This window comes from Budorcas taxicolor, chromosome 5 (assembly GCF_023091745.1).
Source record: "Budorcas taxicolor isolate Tak-1 chromosome 5, Takin1.1, whole genome shotgun sequence".
In the NCBI taxonomy this organism is placed as follows: Eukaryota; Metazoa; Chordata; class Mammalia; order Artiodactyla; family Bovidae; genus Budorcas; species Budorcas taxicolor.
The window spans coordinates 117,694,367-117,708,733 of record NC_068914.1 but is presented as its reverse complement, the minus strand read 5'-3'; the positions used below and the strand labels follow the sequence as shown (position 1 = coordinate 117,708,733).

At 48.2% G+C, this 14,367-nt stretch overlaps 1 protein-coding gene across 1 annotated transcript; it reads right to left on the bottom strand.

Annotated features, from left to right (window-relative positions):
- Positions 1–5,772: 5,772 nt before the first annotated feature.
- On the bottom strand, positions 5,773–12,046 carry APOL6 (apolipoprotein L6). The gene is made up of 4 exons (XM_052640598.1): positions 12,037–12,046; positions 10,677–10,761; positions 6,892–7,717; positions 5,773–5,895 (listed from the first exon to the last, which is right to left on the bottom strand). Exons 1-4 carry the CDS (start codon positions 12,044–12,046, stop codon positions 5,773–5,775), a joined length of 1,044 nt encoding a protein of 347 aa, XP_052496558.1.
- Positions 12,047–14,367: the final 2,321 nt, after the last annotated feature.

Genomic DNA, 14,367 nt, shown 5'->3' with positions numbered 1-14,367 from the left:
TGGCTGCAGTCACCATCTGCAGTGATTTTGGAGCCCAAAATAATAAAGTCTGACACTGTTTCCACTGTTTCCCCATCTATTTCCCATGAAGTGATAGGACCAGATGCCATGATCTTCGTTTTCTGGATGTTGAGCTTTAAGCCAACTTTTTCACTCTCCTCTTTCACTTTCATCAAGAGGCTTTTTAGTTCCTCTTCACTTTCTGCCATAAGGGTGGTGGCATCTGCATATCTGAGGTTATTGATATTTCTCCCGGAAATCTTGATTCCAGCTTGTGCTTCTTCCAGTCCAGCGTTTCTCATGATGTACTCTGCATAGAAGTTAAATAAGCAGGGTGACAATATACAGCCTTGACATACTCCTTTTCCTATTTGGAACCAGTCTGTTGTTCCATGTCCAGTTCTAACTGGTGCTTCCTGACCGGCATATAGGTTTCTCAAGAGGCAGGTCAGGTGGTCTGGTATTGCCATCTCTTTCAGAATTTTCCACAGTTTCTTGTGATCCACACAGTCAAAGGCTTTGGCACAGTCAGAAAGCAGAAATAGATGTTTTTCTGGAACTCTCATGCTTTTACGACGATCCAGCAGATGTTGGCAATTTGATCTCTGGTTCCTCTGCCTTTTCTAAAACCAGCTTGAACATCAGGAAGTTCACGGTTCACGTATTGCTGAAGCCTGTCTTAGAGAATTGTGAGCATTACTTTACTAGCGTGTGAGATGAGCACAATTGTGTGGCAGTTTGAGCATTTTTTGCCATTGCCTTTCTTTGGGATTGGAATGAAAAGTGACCTTTTCCATCCCTGTGGCCACTGCTGAGTTTTCCAAATTTGCTGGCATACGATAGCTTAGGTCTACTCAGAAATCATCTGGAAACTGACAAAGGATGCATCTTTTCAGCTTTGTGTTCAGAACCCATTTACCTTTTACCTGTGTTTTATAAAAGATACCGACACTTCAGATAAGCAAGAGAAAAGACATGAATCTCTTTTGCTTCTACCACCCTCAGCCACTGTACAAACGAGTATTTTGAAGGGTGTATTATTTAATAAAGGACTTTACATTCGTTTTCTCCCACGTTGCTCCACACAACACATAAGGTCAGTGCATTTATGTTCCTTGCGTCTTATAGCCAAGGGAAGGCAGCTCAGTAGGAAGTGTGTTCACCGAGCATCTCTCCTGGTATGTGCAGAGTGTGGACACAGGTTGGCCCACTTTTTGCTTCTATGCTGGGTCCCCACAACTTGAAGGCACATCTCTCATTTTGGAAAGTGAGGCAGATGAGATGAGGCAGCTTTGAGCTGGGTTTCCAAAGGTCTGGGCCACAGCTGACTGCCATCTGCAGTGCTGCCTGGGCAGCAGACAAAGCTCTCGGGAATTGGGGAGCTGCTTATCACCATACTTCAGCCCTCTAGTCAGGAAAAGAGCTCAGCTAGTGAACAGCTCACAGGAATGAGGGCATTTACCTTGGACCAGAAACCATGTCTGAAGACAACTCTGCCCACTTCCTCCTTTTCGGCCACAGAGACAGGATGCTCCAGAGATGCTGAGGGTTCCTCATGGGGCAGCACGTCTCACAATGTGCACACAAGTCCCCTGGGGTCTTGTCCGATGCCTGACTAGGATTCAGATGACTGAAATTCCACATTTCTAATCAAACTCCCAGGAAGCACTACTGTCCCCAGTCCTTGACCAAACTAGGCAAGAAACTCAGTGACAAGAAACCCTTCTCAGGATGCCCCTGGCTTTCAAGTCCAAGCCCAGGCTTTTTACTGCAGCTCCTACGGTCTGCTTGACTCAACCCCCATTTCCAGCCTCTGCCTCCATCTTCATTACTGCATGGTCTCCTGATCCTCAAAAGACCCGTATCCAGAAAACTTAAAGAACTCCAACAAGTCCACTAAAAAACTACGAACAGTCCCATAGAAAACCGAATATGAAACTGGACTAGGCATCTGATGCTTGCCTTTTGAGGGGCAGGCAAAAACTACCAGGTGGAGGGGCCGCTGTCGACCTTCTCAATCCAACTGGGCAGAAGCCGCCTTCAGGGAAAGCCTCAGGTGGGAAGCTGCATGCATGGAACCCGCAGAAAGTTGCCTTGGGGCTGATCTTGAATTTACCAGTCCACCTGACAACTGAGCTCCCCGGGGACAAGGACACGCGCCCACACCGCTCCCCCTGCGGTACACCCTGCACTGACCAAGCTTAACATGGAGCCAGCTGGCAACAGAGAACCATCAAGAGGGTCCGGTTCTGCACTCACAGGCTGTGCACTCAAGGGTGGGTTTGGAGCGGAGAGGCAATACATTGAAAACTGGCACGGGGGCAAAGAATGGCCATGAATCGGGAGTTCTTTACACACTCTTGAACACTTCCATATGTTTGAAATTACTCCTAAATTTAAAAACTATACTAGGAGAATGCCATTCGCTGAAACTGGTCAAAATAAGATGTTGGGGAGGATGCTTTCTTGATTTGAAAAATTGCATTGGGCTCTAGAAGAGAATTTGATTTTGGTCTTTGGTTCTTCTGAGCTTTAAAAGATTTTTATTTCTTTTAATTTTTAAATTTTTGTATATCTTCTCTGTGCTAGGTCTTTATTTTAGCATTCAAGCTTCTCTAGTTGAAGCTCAAGGGCTCTCTCTAGTTGCAGCATGCTGGTTTAGTCACCTTGTGGCATACGGGATCTTAGTTCCCCAACCAGGGATCAAACCTGAGTCCCCTGCACTGGCAGGTGGATTCTCAACCACTGGAGCCCCAGGGAAGTCCCTGTTTTAGTTTTTCTAAAAGAAGGTTAGGAAGTAACAGAAGGAACCAAAGTTGGGTCCACTCACCTGCATACAATAAAGACAACGTACAGACACCAAGGTAAGTTCAGCACGTATTATTGCAGGGCTCCAAGCAAGGAGGCCGGGAAGCTAGTGGTCAAAGACGCTGACTCCTCGATGGCTTTCAGGGAATGGTTTTTAAAGACAGGGTGAGGGAGGGGGATTGTGGGGTGCATGACCAGCTCGTGGACAGACTTCTGATTGGCAGGTGGTGAGGTAATCAACTGTCAACATTGTCAACCATCTGGTTCTGACCAGCCTGGGATCCATGCGCTTGCGGGCTTGCGGGCAGCAAACAGTTAACTTCCTCCCCCTGGTGGGGGTTTCAGTATCTGCAAAACAACTCAGGAGGAGCTCAGAGTATTCTCTACAGGCCTGGAGGGAGAGCTGAAAGTTCCTGACTTTGTTTAGTGGGTTAGACTATTATCATTTTGTCTTGCTTGACTGTTTTCCTGTCTTTCTGCATTTTTTCACTTCTCTAATTTATTCTTTGGAACTCAGGAAAGGCATAGGAGGCTAAAGTTTTTCTACAGACAAGAGGCAGGCAGAGGACCCTGAGGAGAGGGGTAGGTATCCAAGGGGCATCTGGTATCTGATGGCTCTGCTCTCACTGGGTCATGTAACTGCACCTTCTTCATCTTATAGAGAATGCCTCAGAACTGAGAGGTGTCTCAGAACTCCTGACTGTGATGGAGGGCCATGTGCCACCCCCAGGGCACCCATGAAGAACCCCACTCAATCCAGAAGGGAGAGGAGGACAGTGGGGGTGGGGGTGGGGGTTGCCCTAAGTAACAGGAGGAGTCAATGGGCTTCTCTTGGCAAAGAGGACTAAGATGTAACCAGTGGGGAGATAAAATGATGGGAAGGCATTTGTTCACCAGAATTCCAGGTGATGTAGACGAGCATGTTTCTGGGACGTAGACCCTAATAGGGAAGTGTGTGTGTAGTGGGGGTGCTGCCTGCTGAAGGCATTTCAGGGAAGAAGATGGCACAGAAGCTGTCTGGGCTATGAGGAAGGAAGGAAGGGATGGAGAAAGGGGCGGGGGAGAAGAGGAATGTCTTCTTTCCAGAAGCTTCTGCCCCAGTGGAGGAACCAGAGAACCCCTCCCTTTCCCAGCCTCCACCCTCATCCTCTCTGCATGCTGACTCAGAGCGCTAGCAAGGATTCGAGCTTATGTCAAGGCGTTTTCTCCCAGACTGCACTGAGCTGGATGCTGCATATCTGCACCCAGATGGAGTCCTGGATTTTATTCAGGCGACGCTTATTTCGTGGCTCAACAAACCAAAACTCAGAAATGTAACCAGGCCAATAAGCCTCAGACGTGAATCTCCAGTCTCCATTGTCTGATTCTTTCTTTTCTTTCATTCCAAACTTTCCACAAAACAAACAAACCCCCTAGTTTTGTGAACACAGTATTTTATGCAAGTATTATTGATAATATTTATTCAGAACGTGAACAGTGCTCATGCACACGTACAGAACAATATTAAATGGGATGAAAGCTGTTTACTTACTGTTAGGCTCATGAAAAAATTATAAAAAGGGAATGGCAGCAAAAAAAGCAGGAACCACAGCCTGGGAGACAACTATTTAAAAACCCTGAATCAGAAGAGAGTTCCCATAGCCCGTCTTAGCAACCAGTGCCAGCACAGGCACGTGAACCAGTCCTGATCAATCAGAGTGGGACTCTAGACTTTGCCCCGCCCCTTTCCACGTGGGAGCCCCCAGCCAGCAGCAGGCACACCTGGGGGTGATGAGGCAAAGGTGGCTGAACCTGACGGAAGTCTTTCTGAGAAATGGAAAGACAGATGCCTGATGACATCATTTTAATCCCCTGGGTACACACACACACACACACACACACACACACATACACACACACACACCCCTGAAGCTCACTGTTCCTTTAAGGTTTTAAAGTACATGAGCCAATAAATTCTTTTCTTTTGTATAAGTCTGTTTAAATTGGTTTTGGCCACTTAACAGTGATGACTAATATATATCTAATTAAAAGGTTATAGGTACAGTCAAAAGAATAGTTTGTAACAAAAAAACACAATGTCTATAAAAACACAGGGAAACATAGAATGGTAGAAAATATTCCTAAGTGAAAACACCAGAATGGAAGGTTATAGCTCTGCAGACAAATGAGGGAATGGAGAATGAAAAAGAAAGAAAACTCAGTGGGTTACAGGAAAAATCTATTTTACAATGCAACCTTGAAGAAGGCTCTCCAGTAGGCAGTAATGCCCAAAGCAAGAAAAGCACAGGAAGAAAATTCTCCAGCAAAATAACCAGCAGCTGTCAGCCTTGACTGGGGCACTATTTTCTTCCCTTATTACTTTACTGAATTTTAAAAAGTTGTGCTGAACGTCCATGCATGACTTCTAAAATAGGAGCTGAAACACAGAAAAGAAAAAAAAAAAAAGATGTAAGATGGGTGAACTGGGAATTAAGAGTCCTTACAGGTTCCAAGGTCCTGAGGAGCTCCAAGAACTTGCGCTCAGTGAGAAGGACAGAGAGGCCCCTTCCTAATGCGAATCTGGTTGAGCAGGTTCCAGTGACATCCTTTTTTGTGCAAACCTCCAGGAACTTCTCTGGCAATTACTGCCCAGGTCGGGGAGGGGAAGGACAGAGAAGGGCAACCCGAAGGAGAACACAACATATCCTCTATCCCTGGAGCCCTTGTGTCTGATGTCAGTACTTAACCTAGAGCCTGGCGTCAACAATGCAAGAGAGTAAGCGTGAGGGGAGGAGATGCTGGAGTCCAGGGAGTGAGTTACATGCAGGAAGGAAGAGGGGGGACCAACTGACTCCCACTAGCAGACAGTGTGACACTCACCAGCCCCTTGTGGGCCTGCCAGCTGGTAAGTCTCCAGGCATTGCTTCTGCCAACCTTGCCCTCCCCCTCCCTGGTCCCCTTTGATTCCACTCAGAGACCCCGAGCTCAATTGCCTTCATCTTCCCCTGTCACCTGGGATCCAGCTTCCCCACACGTGGCTGGAGGCAGAGGCACAGTCCCCATGGTTCCCTCTGAAGAGCTCACAGGCTTTTTTTCTTGCAAGAGTTTCTGGGGGAAAAAAAAGCCACAAAAACACCAATCAGAGTGAAGCTACTGGGGCAGCTCAGCATGGAGATCCAAGCCCAGGCTCCTAGGTCAGGCTTCCCGGCTGTCATTCTGATTCCCTCCACCTTGCTGCAAGCATTTGGCAAGTTATATAAGCTCCTTATGAACACTGCAGTCTGGGAGGTTAAGCAGCAGAAATGTATTTTCTCATAGTTGTGGAGGCTGCAAGCCCTACATTCAGGTGCTGGTCGGTTGGGCTCCTGGTGAGGACGCCTCCTGGCTTATAGACATGGTCTTTCCTCTGTGCCGGTGTAGGCAGAGAAAGAGAGTCCCCCTGTGTTCCCTCCTCCTCTTATAAGAACACCAGTCTCCGAGGATTACAGCCCCAGTCCTACAACCTCATTCAACCCCAGTCACCGCCCCCCAAAGACCCCAGCGACAAAACGTCACCTTTGGGCTTAGCACTTCTGTGTATAAAGGTTAGGGGGATACATTTCAATCCCTAACGCTCCCTTGGACTCAGTGTCCTCTTCTGTACTGCTGGGAAGACCCTCTTCCCAGTACAGGGAAGTCAAGGAGCATTGGCGGATGTTACGTAGCAACTTGGATGGGAGGGAAATTTGGAGGAGAAGGGGTACATGTGCATGTATGGCTGAGGCCTTTTGCTGTCCACCTGAAACTACCACATAGTTAATTGGCTAGACTCCCATACAAAATAAAAAGTTGTTTCTCTAAATAAAGAAAAGTTAAAAAACAAAAAGAAGAAGCTTTGATGGGAAAACAGAAGGCAGGACAGGTCTATCCAGAACAGTTTCAAGATGCACTTGATGCCATTTGGACCTCCAGGGCCACCAGACGCCCCACATCCTCGGGAATAGGCAGGCAAACTGTACACACACTGGCTTCCTCATGACCCCTCCCACAGGCCCCAGCGCCCATACACCCAGTTAAAGCTTTCCCCCCGCTCTGTGCCACCCACGAGGGACCGCACAGCCTCACCCTCTGCTGCAGGCTCTCGTAGCACTGGGTGAGTTGTGTCAGCTGCCTTTCCAGCTCCTGAGCCTGGGCCCTTAGCCCTTCTGCAAGCTCTGTTCTGGCTCCCTCCTTCAGCTGCTTCCAGTCCTTGAGGAGGGAGGCCAAGTCCACGCTGAGGGAAAAGCCAGCCATCGCACTGCCCAGCAAGCGAGCCTTGGTTTTCATCACCAGCGTGGTACCTTCGAAGGCCCTTTGCACCTGCCTGCTCCTTTGGGCTGAGACCTGGCCAGTGGTCAGGAGGCGCTTGGCAGCGGTGGCCAGGTGTGGGTGGGCCTTGGTGATCTGAAAGGCACGGATGCTCTTCTGAACATCCTCGATGGTGCTTCTACAATTCTGAATCACCTTTCCAGCGGCCATGATGTAGTCCGTCCCAGCTTGCCTGACTTTTCGGCCACGGAAGGGCATTAGGCTACCAACCTGAGCTTGGGCTTCTTGACTGTGAAAACGTTCCAAAACATTGGTCAAGATACTGGTGACCTCCCCTGCTGTCCCCAAAACTCTACCTGCAGTGGAGAGCACCAGGCTTCCCCCTGCTGTCGCCGGAGCAAGGACTAAGCCCAGGATGCTCATGGCTCTGGAGACCACGGTGATGGAATTGGCCACCACGCTGGTCTTGGTGAGGGTTTTGTGTGTTGTGTCAATGTGATGTGCAAGGGCATGGAGCTTCTGGATGTCCACGTCCAGCTCCCCTTTCAAGTTGGGAAACTCTTCCAAAAATATTCTTTCTTCAGCTGACAGGTCACTATCTTGCGGCTTCACATCATCACACAGAAGAATGTCATCCGCGTCCCTGTGGATGAGTAAAATAAAGATTTCCAGTCCCCCGGATGGGAAAGCTAAATTCTTAGCCAAGCCCACGTGCTGGGAGCCAGTGTGAGGAATCCCACCCATGACAAGGTCATGTGGAGAGGCCTGATGGGCAAGGCGAGTCAAACCTCAGGGTTTCCCCCTGGAATTTCCTGAGCATGTACCCCCCAAACCAGAATCTGTCTGCCTTATTGTATTGTACTTTTCCACTCTTCAGACACACTCTAGATAAAGTTAACTCAGGGCTTTAGTCTTCTGCATTTGAAAGGGATGTTTCAGTTCAAACCCCCTCTGATAACTCTCTAGCTTGCCTAACAGGTTCCCCTAGACTTTTTACAGCTTGTAAATTGCTTACAGCCCCCCAACCATGAGAGGCACAAAGCTTAAAGCATCTTAAAGATACAGAGCCTTTTCTAAACAGCTAAAAATCATATTGGTGACAGATTTTCACTGTTGACTCAATGATTGCTGCCAGGCCTCCATATTCTTTATCTTTTAGGCACCTGAGAAGATATTAATCAATGTAATCAGGATATGGAAAAAGGTATATAGTGGTTTTGATGTTAGCAACACTAGACTTTTGAGTTAGTTACTTTTCTTTTGTTATAAATCACTGTACTCCTTTTACTTGTTACAAATTGCTGTATCTTTTCTATATAAGAATGTAACTTTATTTAGCACTTTCTGAGAGTGGCACCAGACTTTTAAAAAAACAACACAAATAAGTCTTCTGGTTGAAAAACCCTTATCAGAAAAAAGGCTGTAATATGTTAATTGGCCCTTTTGGCCAAAAGATGATGTAAATCACCTAAGACTTGTGTATACAACTAGGTATACAGAGAGAAAAGCTTGGTTTTGATAAGAGTCTGGGCTGTTAACACTGCATAATTTTTTATTACCCATTGATCTCTATGTACAATCAAAAATGTATAAAAGGCCTTTCTAGACAATAGAGGCTGGGCCAGTCATTGGAAGGACTGGTCTCCCCCGTGTCTCCTCTTTACTCTAATTTCAGGCTGAATTCCCATCTGGGGTGTGGAGGCTCGCCATGTCTATTTACTTGCCCCGGCTTCTAAAATCCACGCGAGAGGGAGCCCAAGGTAGGGCACCCCCCTCTATTCAAGAGGACGCCGGTGGCCTAACATAGATGGTGCAAGTTCCTTGTCTGAAGCTTTATTAGTTCTCCACATAAACCAAGTTATGCAGCCCCTTTTCTCCACTAATTTTCCTACTACACTATTTCTTCCTAATCTAATCTTATATTTATAAATAAATAAGTTTTTTCCTCGCCTACCCCATCTCCGCTTCAAATCACCCTGGGTCCACCGGGGCTGGACCCCGGCACCGACATGGTTTCTGGATCTTCTTGCCACTCCAGACTTTACATTCTCCTTGCATCTTCCTAGCATCTCTGTTACCTCTAACCCAACTATTAATAAGAAATGTCCCAGAACATCGTTAGGAGCTGCTAATTTGCTTCAGAGAAGAAAGATGTAAGAGGGGCATCTGGAAGGAAATGAGAGAAATGGAGCCTTAGCCAAAGGGATGGAGGAAAAGGATTAGCGCCAAGGGACTTTTTCAACCTTGTTCAAAGAGGCTATGAAAATGTAACTGAGCTGGGGCAGTGGCCGATGCTAAGATCCGAGTCACGATCAGGAACCTGGGACTAACTGGGGGCAGGGAAAGGTCTGAAGAAAGTAGGAGGAAGAGGCGACCAGGTGCTGGGCGGGAGGTTGGGAGCCCTGTACACGCAGGGGTGAGTCAGCGGGAAGGGGCACTGTATTGTATCCTTCACTTTGATGCCCTTGAACTCGGTTACTCTGCTGTGCCTTTGTTTCTCTCAGGAGTCACACTGAGAGGGCTGAGATAAATGATCGCTAATGTTCTGAGTGTTCTCCTTGGCACTTGGTTGGCTTTCCTCCCTCTCTTAAGCAGATTGATTCTTCACGGAAGAAGTCAGGGACAAGAGGACCCCTTCCCTTCCCCTTCCCCTCCGTGTCCTTAGGCAGTACCGAGGGATCTTCACCGGCTTGGCCTCCATGGGAGAGTAGTCTGGGGGGTGAGGAAGAAAGCCTGCTCCCTCAGGTGCTTTCCTCAAGCTCAGGGCCCTGGGTGCAACTCCTTCAGGGCGAGCTGAGGAGGCCAGGTGAGGCCCACAGGAGGATATCAGAGGCGGAAGGAGCCCTGGGGAAGATCTAAGCTTCCTCCTTTACTTTTCTGTGGTGGAAGAAAGCCCAGATGGAACGTGAAAGTGTTAGTCACTGAGTTGTGTCCAACTCCTTGGCATCCCATGGACTGCAGCCCACGAGCCTCCCCTGTCCATGGGATTCTCCAGGCAAGAATACTAGAGTGGACAGAGGAGCCTGTCAGGCTACAGTCTGTAAGGTCGCAGAGTCGGACAGGACTGAATGACTGAGTATGCACGCATCCTGTGTTAGGCAGCAATGCCTTCTGACACAGAACTACAATCTAATTCTGTTACACATATGTAGCTCACCTAATTCCCTCAGGAGACATTGGCTGATGGCCTATGTGGGGCTGGCGATGCTATGTCTGCTGATGAATGCATGCTGGAGCTTAAATTCATGAATGAGGCAATGTTAAAGGGCTTTTTTGGTGATACATTAACCTCACAGAAGTGACGTCCAAGGGGGCAGTTTCTGCCCTCGGAGTCCTGTTGCCCAGGGTCAGGTACCTAACAAGAACTTGACTTGTGCTCCAAAATAGTGTAGTGGAATATTTTTCTCCCAGGGACATATCTTCACATACATAATGACCAGTGAGAAGGCAGGCCTCATTCATGGCTGTTCTCCTGGAACACATTTGTCACATGTCGTGAGAATGCCTAAGCATTTCTGCAGAAATTACCCTTTCCCCAGGGACACAGGGCTCTGGATTACCTTTGCAAACTGACACCGGTCTTGCAGGCTTTCCCTGCCTACCTGTCCAGCAGGTTCTGTGGCACCAAATCCATGCTCATTTTGTCCACGGGAGAATGAGAGCTGTCACCACGACTCAAAGGATTTTCTGGGTGAAGACACAGAAAACAAGCTCCATGAAATCATATGAAATTCAAGTGTGGGGACTTCCTTGGCAGTCCAGTGGTTAAGTTTCCGTCCACACTTGCAATGCAGGGGACACAGGTTCAATCCCGATTGGGGAACTAAGATCCCACCTGCTATGAGTTATGGACAAAAAGATTTTTAAAACTTCAAAAAAGAAACTCAAGAGTGGAGGGATTTTAGATGATGCGAAATCCAAATAATAATAAGACATAAAGGACTAAATATTTGAAAACTGTTGTTTTTACATTATATGTTGAGGTGAGCTTCTATAGGATAAGTACACAAAATAAAGTCCTCAGCTTCATACATTTTGATGTCACACATCCGAGTCATCACCACCCAGATCGAGATAAAGGACAGACGGTTTCCTTAACCCCAACCCAGCCAACACGCACCCCACCACACGGGTGATCACTACGCCGATTTCTATAACCTTTCATTTGTTTGCCTGGTCTTGAATTTCACGTCAATGGCGTCAGTTCTTTGGTTTCTTTCTCCCAACACAATGTCTGTGAAATTCTTTCATGTTGTCATGGTTTTAAAAACATTCAGTAGCTTCAAAAAATGAGAGGGCTTCCCTGATGGCTCAGTGGTAAAGAACCTGCCTGCCAGGGCGGTTCAATCCCTGATCGGGGAAGATCCCACCTGCTAGGGAGCAACTAAGGCCGTGTGCCACGACTACTGAGCCTGTGCTCCAGAGCCTGGGAACTGCAACTTCTGAAGCCCACACGCCCTAGAGTCTGTGCTCCGCAACAAGAGAAGTCACTGCAGTGAAAAGGCCCCATTAGCCGCAGCTAGAGCTCTCGAAGCAATGAAGACCCAGCACAGCCCCAAATAAATAATGCTAGAAATACACTACAAAGCAAATGTCGAGCACTTGGGAAGTGGAGGAGCCCCGTGTGATTCCAGTTAGGTCTCGAGCAGTGGATCTCCATCAGGGATGAGCTTTCTCCCCGGAGGATAGTGGTGATGCCCATAGACATTCAGCGGTGGGCGTCAGGGGACACTGCTCCTGGCACCTAATGGGTAGAGTTCGAGATGCTGCTAAACACCCTACAGTGTGCAGGATGGCCCCACAGCAAAGAACGGTCCAGTCCAAGCTGTCAGCTGTGCTGAGGCTGAGAAACCCTGGAGGAGCCCCAGCATTTCCCAGCAGCTCCTGAAAGCTCCCCCATTTCCCCTATTATTCCTACTAAATGAAGAGTTAAAGTGACAGCAGGGAGCCCTTTGGTCCTACCAGGTCCCATCCTCTCACTACTGACCTTCTCTCGGGAGATGTCACAGGATGTTATGTTGGGAGAGGGATGGAAATGATGGGCGAGGATTAGAGAAGTCATTTTCATATGAGAGCTGATATGTATGATACTTTCTTTGTTGCTTGGGGAGCCTTCAGCTCTGCCGTATTCTGTCCCTTCCCCTCAAACCAATTCCCTCATATACACCATTGATGTCAGAGAAGTTGGATACTCTGGAACACAGCTTTGAGATAATCCCCTTAATCTTTATCACCAACCCCTGCCCCTCAAACTCCCTAAATAAGCATACAACCCAAGAAACATTGCAGGTGGCAATTTTGAGACAATTCATCTGGCATCTTTTCCTATAAAGATGATACTCCTAAACCACTCTTGTAGAGAACAGCTAGGGAAATGCCTTGGCCCGTGATGACGCCTATGTTCTGGGGTCCAGGGCCTCTCTCTCTCTCTGTCTATGATCCAGGGGTCCCCAGCCAATGGAGGGGAAGATGCAGTTTGGTTGGTCTAATCACATGCTTAATCATGTTTTTATTTAAACTTCAAATGACCCCTGAGGGAGCGATTTCTATCCCAATTTATCAAGTAAAGAAACTGAATTTCAGACCCGAGCTGACACTAGGAGCTGGCTGGATGGGGATTTGAACAGCATGGGGGTTCCTGACAGTAACTCTTTTTCCCAAACCAACTGCAGGGGCAACCTCTTGGGCCCATTGTCCTTTAGAAGTGAGGCCGCAGAGCAGCCCTCCTCCTGGGTCTCCTGGCCCACCTGCTCTCAATGAAGCACTCACCGTGGCCTCAGGTCCCAAGGGCCTGCCTTCGTCTCCCCTTCAGGGGCCTCAGATCCAACGGAGGGCTGTGAGCATCTAGGCTGCAGGAGGGCAAAAACACAGAGCAGAGTCTCCAGCTGGTCTTGCTCATCATGGGAAAGACCCGAGGCTCTGATTGCAAAACTGGATTCAAGTTCAGTGAGGCAGGCACCGAAGTGTCAATGCCAAAGCACCTCTTGGGGGGGGCGTGCGGTGGGGGGAGACCCCCCCGGGGCTTATTGAGCAATGGCTGCACTGTTCCAAGAGCAGAGCGAGGGTCCTTATGTCCTGCAAGGACTCTGAAGTCAAGCAGACCATCTGGAGCTGTGTCACTGCGAGCCGCTTTCTCAACTGCCCTTGGCCTTGATTCCCCATCTGTGAAATGGGTATTTAGTAAAACAGCCCCTGTGTCAGAGAGCCAGAGTGAGGAGCCCCGAAGCAAATGAGGCAATGCCCAGCGTGGAACCAACACCTAACAAATGTGTCCACGGTCCTGCCATGAGAGCGCTCACCTGCCCTCCGAGGAGGGGGTCAACCTCAAAGTCGAAGACCTCTTTTCTGTGACTGTGAAACGCAAAAGGCTCTGGAAAACAGAAATGTTTTTTCATAGTTCGTTTGGTGGTAAAATGACCTGAGCTGGAACAAGTGTATAGTTTTGATGCATCCACCTTCTCTTGAATATTCAGTTTCCCTGCAGAAATATACCTAATGTTTGAACAAGGAGGGTGTTTGGGGCTGATCTCAGGGCTATGTATATATATAACTGCATTTATTCGTTTATTTGGTTTCGGCTGTGCTGGCCTTCACTGCTCTGTGGGCTTTTCCCTAGTCTGGCGAGCGGGGCTCCTCTCTAGCTGGGGTGCATGAGTGGCTCGTCGCAGCGGCTCCTCTTGCTGAGGAGCACGGGCTCCAGGCACGTGGGCTTCCGCAGTTGCGGCTCCCAGGCTCTAGAGCACTGGCTATGCAGTTGCGGCTCATGGGCTCAGCCGCCACGCAGCATGTGGGCTTCTCCCGCCCAGGGACCAAACCCTGGTTCCCTGCATGATTCTTTACCATTGAGCCACCAGGGAAGCCCCGGTCTCAGTGTACAATAACCCATGTTGTGTTTGGACCACCCCTGGGGTTCTCAAGCTTACAAGATGCCCTGCAGCAATAACCATCAAAAAACTTAAAAATAAATAAAGGTTTAAGACTTATGTGTTAGTAGCTCAGTTGTGTCCGACTCTTTGCAACCCTATGGACTATAAAATTACATAAAAGAAAAAAATTTGATTAATTAAATAAAGGTTTATTACTTACAAGACCTGGGGTGGGGGGGTGGTTAAGAGGGGAATGGAGAAAAGACAGAGCAGAAGAGCCTGGGGTTCTGCTTTTACTGGGGTCAAAGGTGGGGCCCTGAGTCTTCAAGGGCTCCCTCTTTACTGGTAAATTTAAACATAAGAGGGAAATTGAAGGCACGGGAGCAAGTGACCCAAATGGTCAGTGATTAAAATCAACCAAGAGCTC

Coding starts and splice junctions, on each gene's coding strand:
- APOL6 (XM_052640598.1), bottom strand. Junction 7,718..10,676: donor CCACAGAACCTGCTGGACAG/GTAGGCAGGGAA, acceptor ACTCATCCACAG/GGACGCGGATGACATTCTTC. Junction 5,896..6,891: donor ACGAGAGCCTGCAGCAGAGG/GTGAGGCTGTGC, acceptor TTTTTCCCCCAG/AAACTCTTGCAAGAAAAAAA.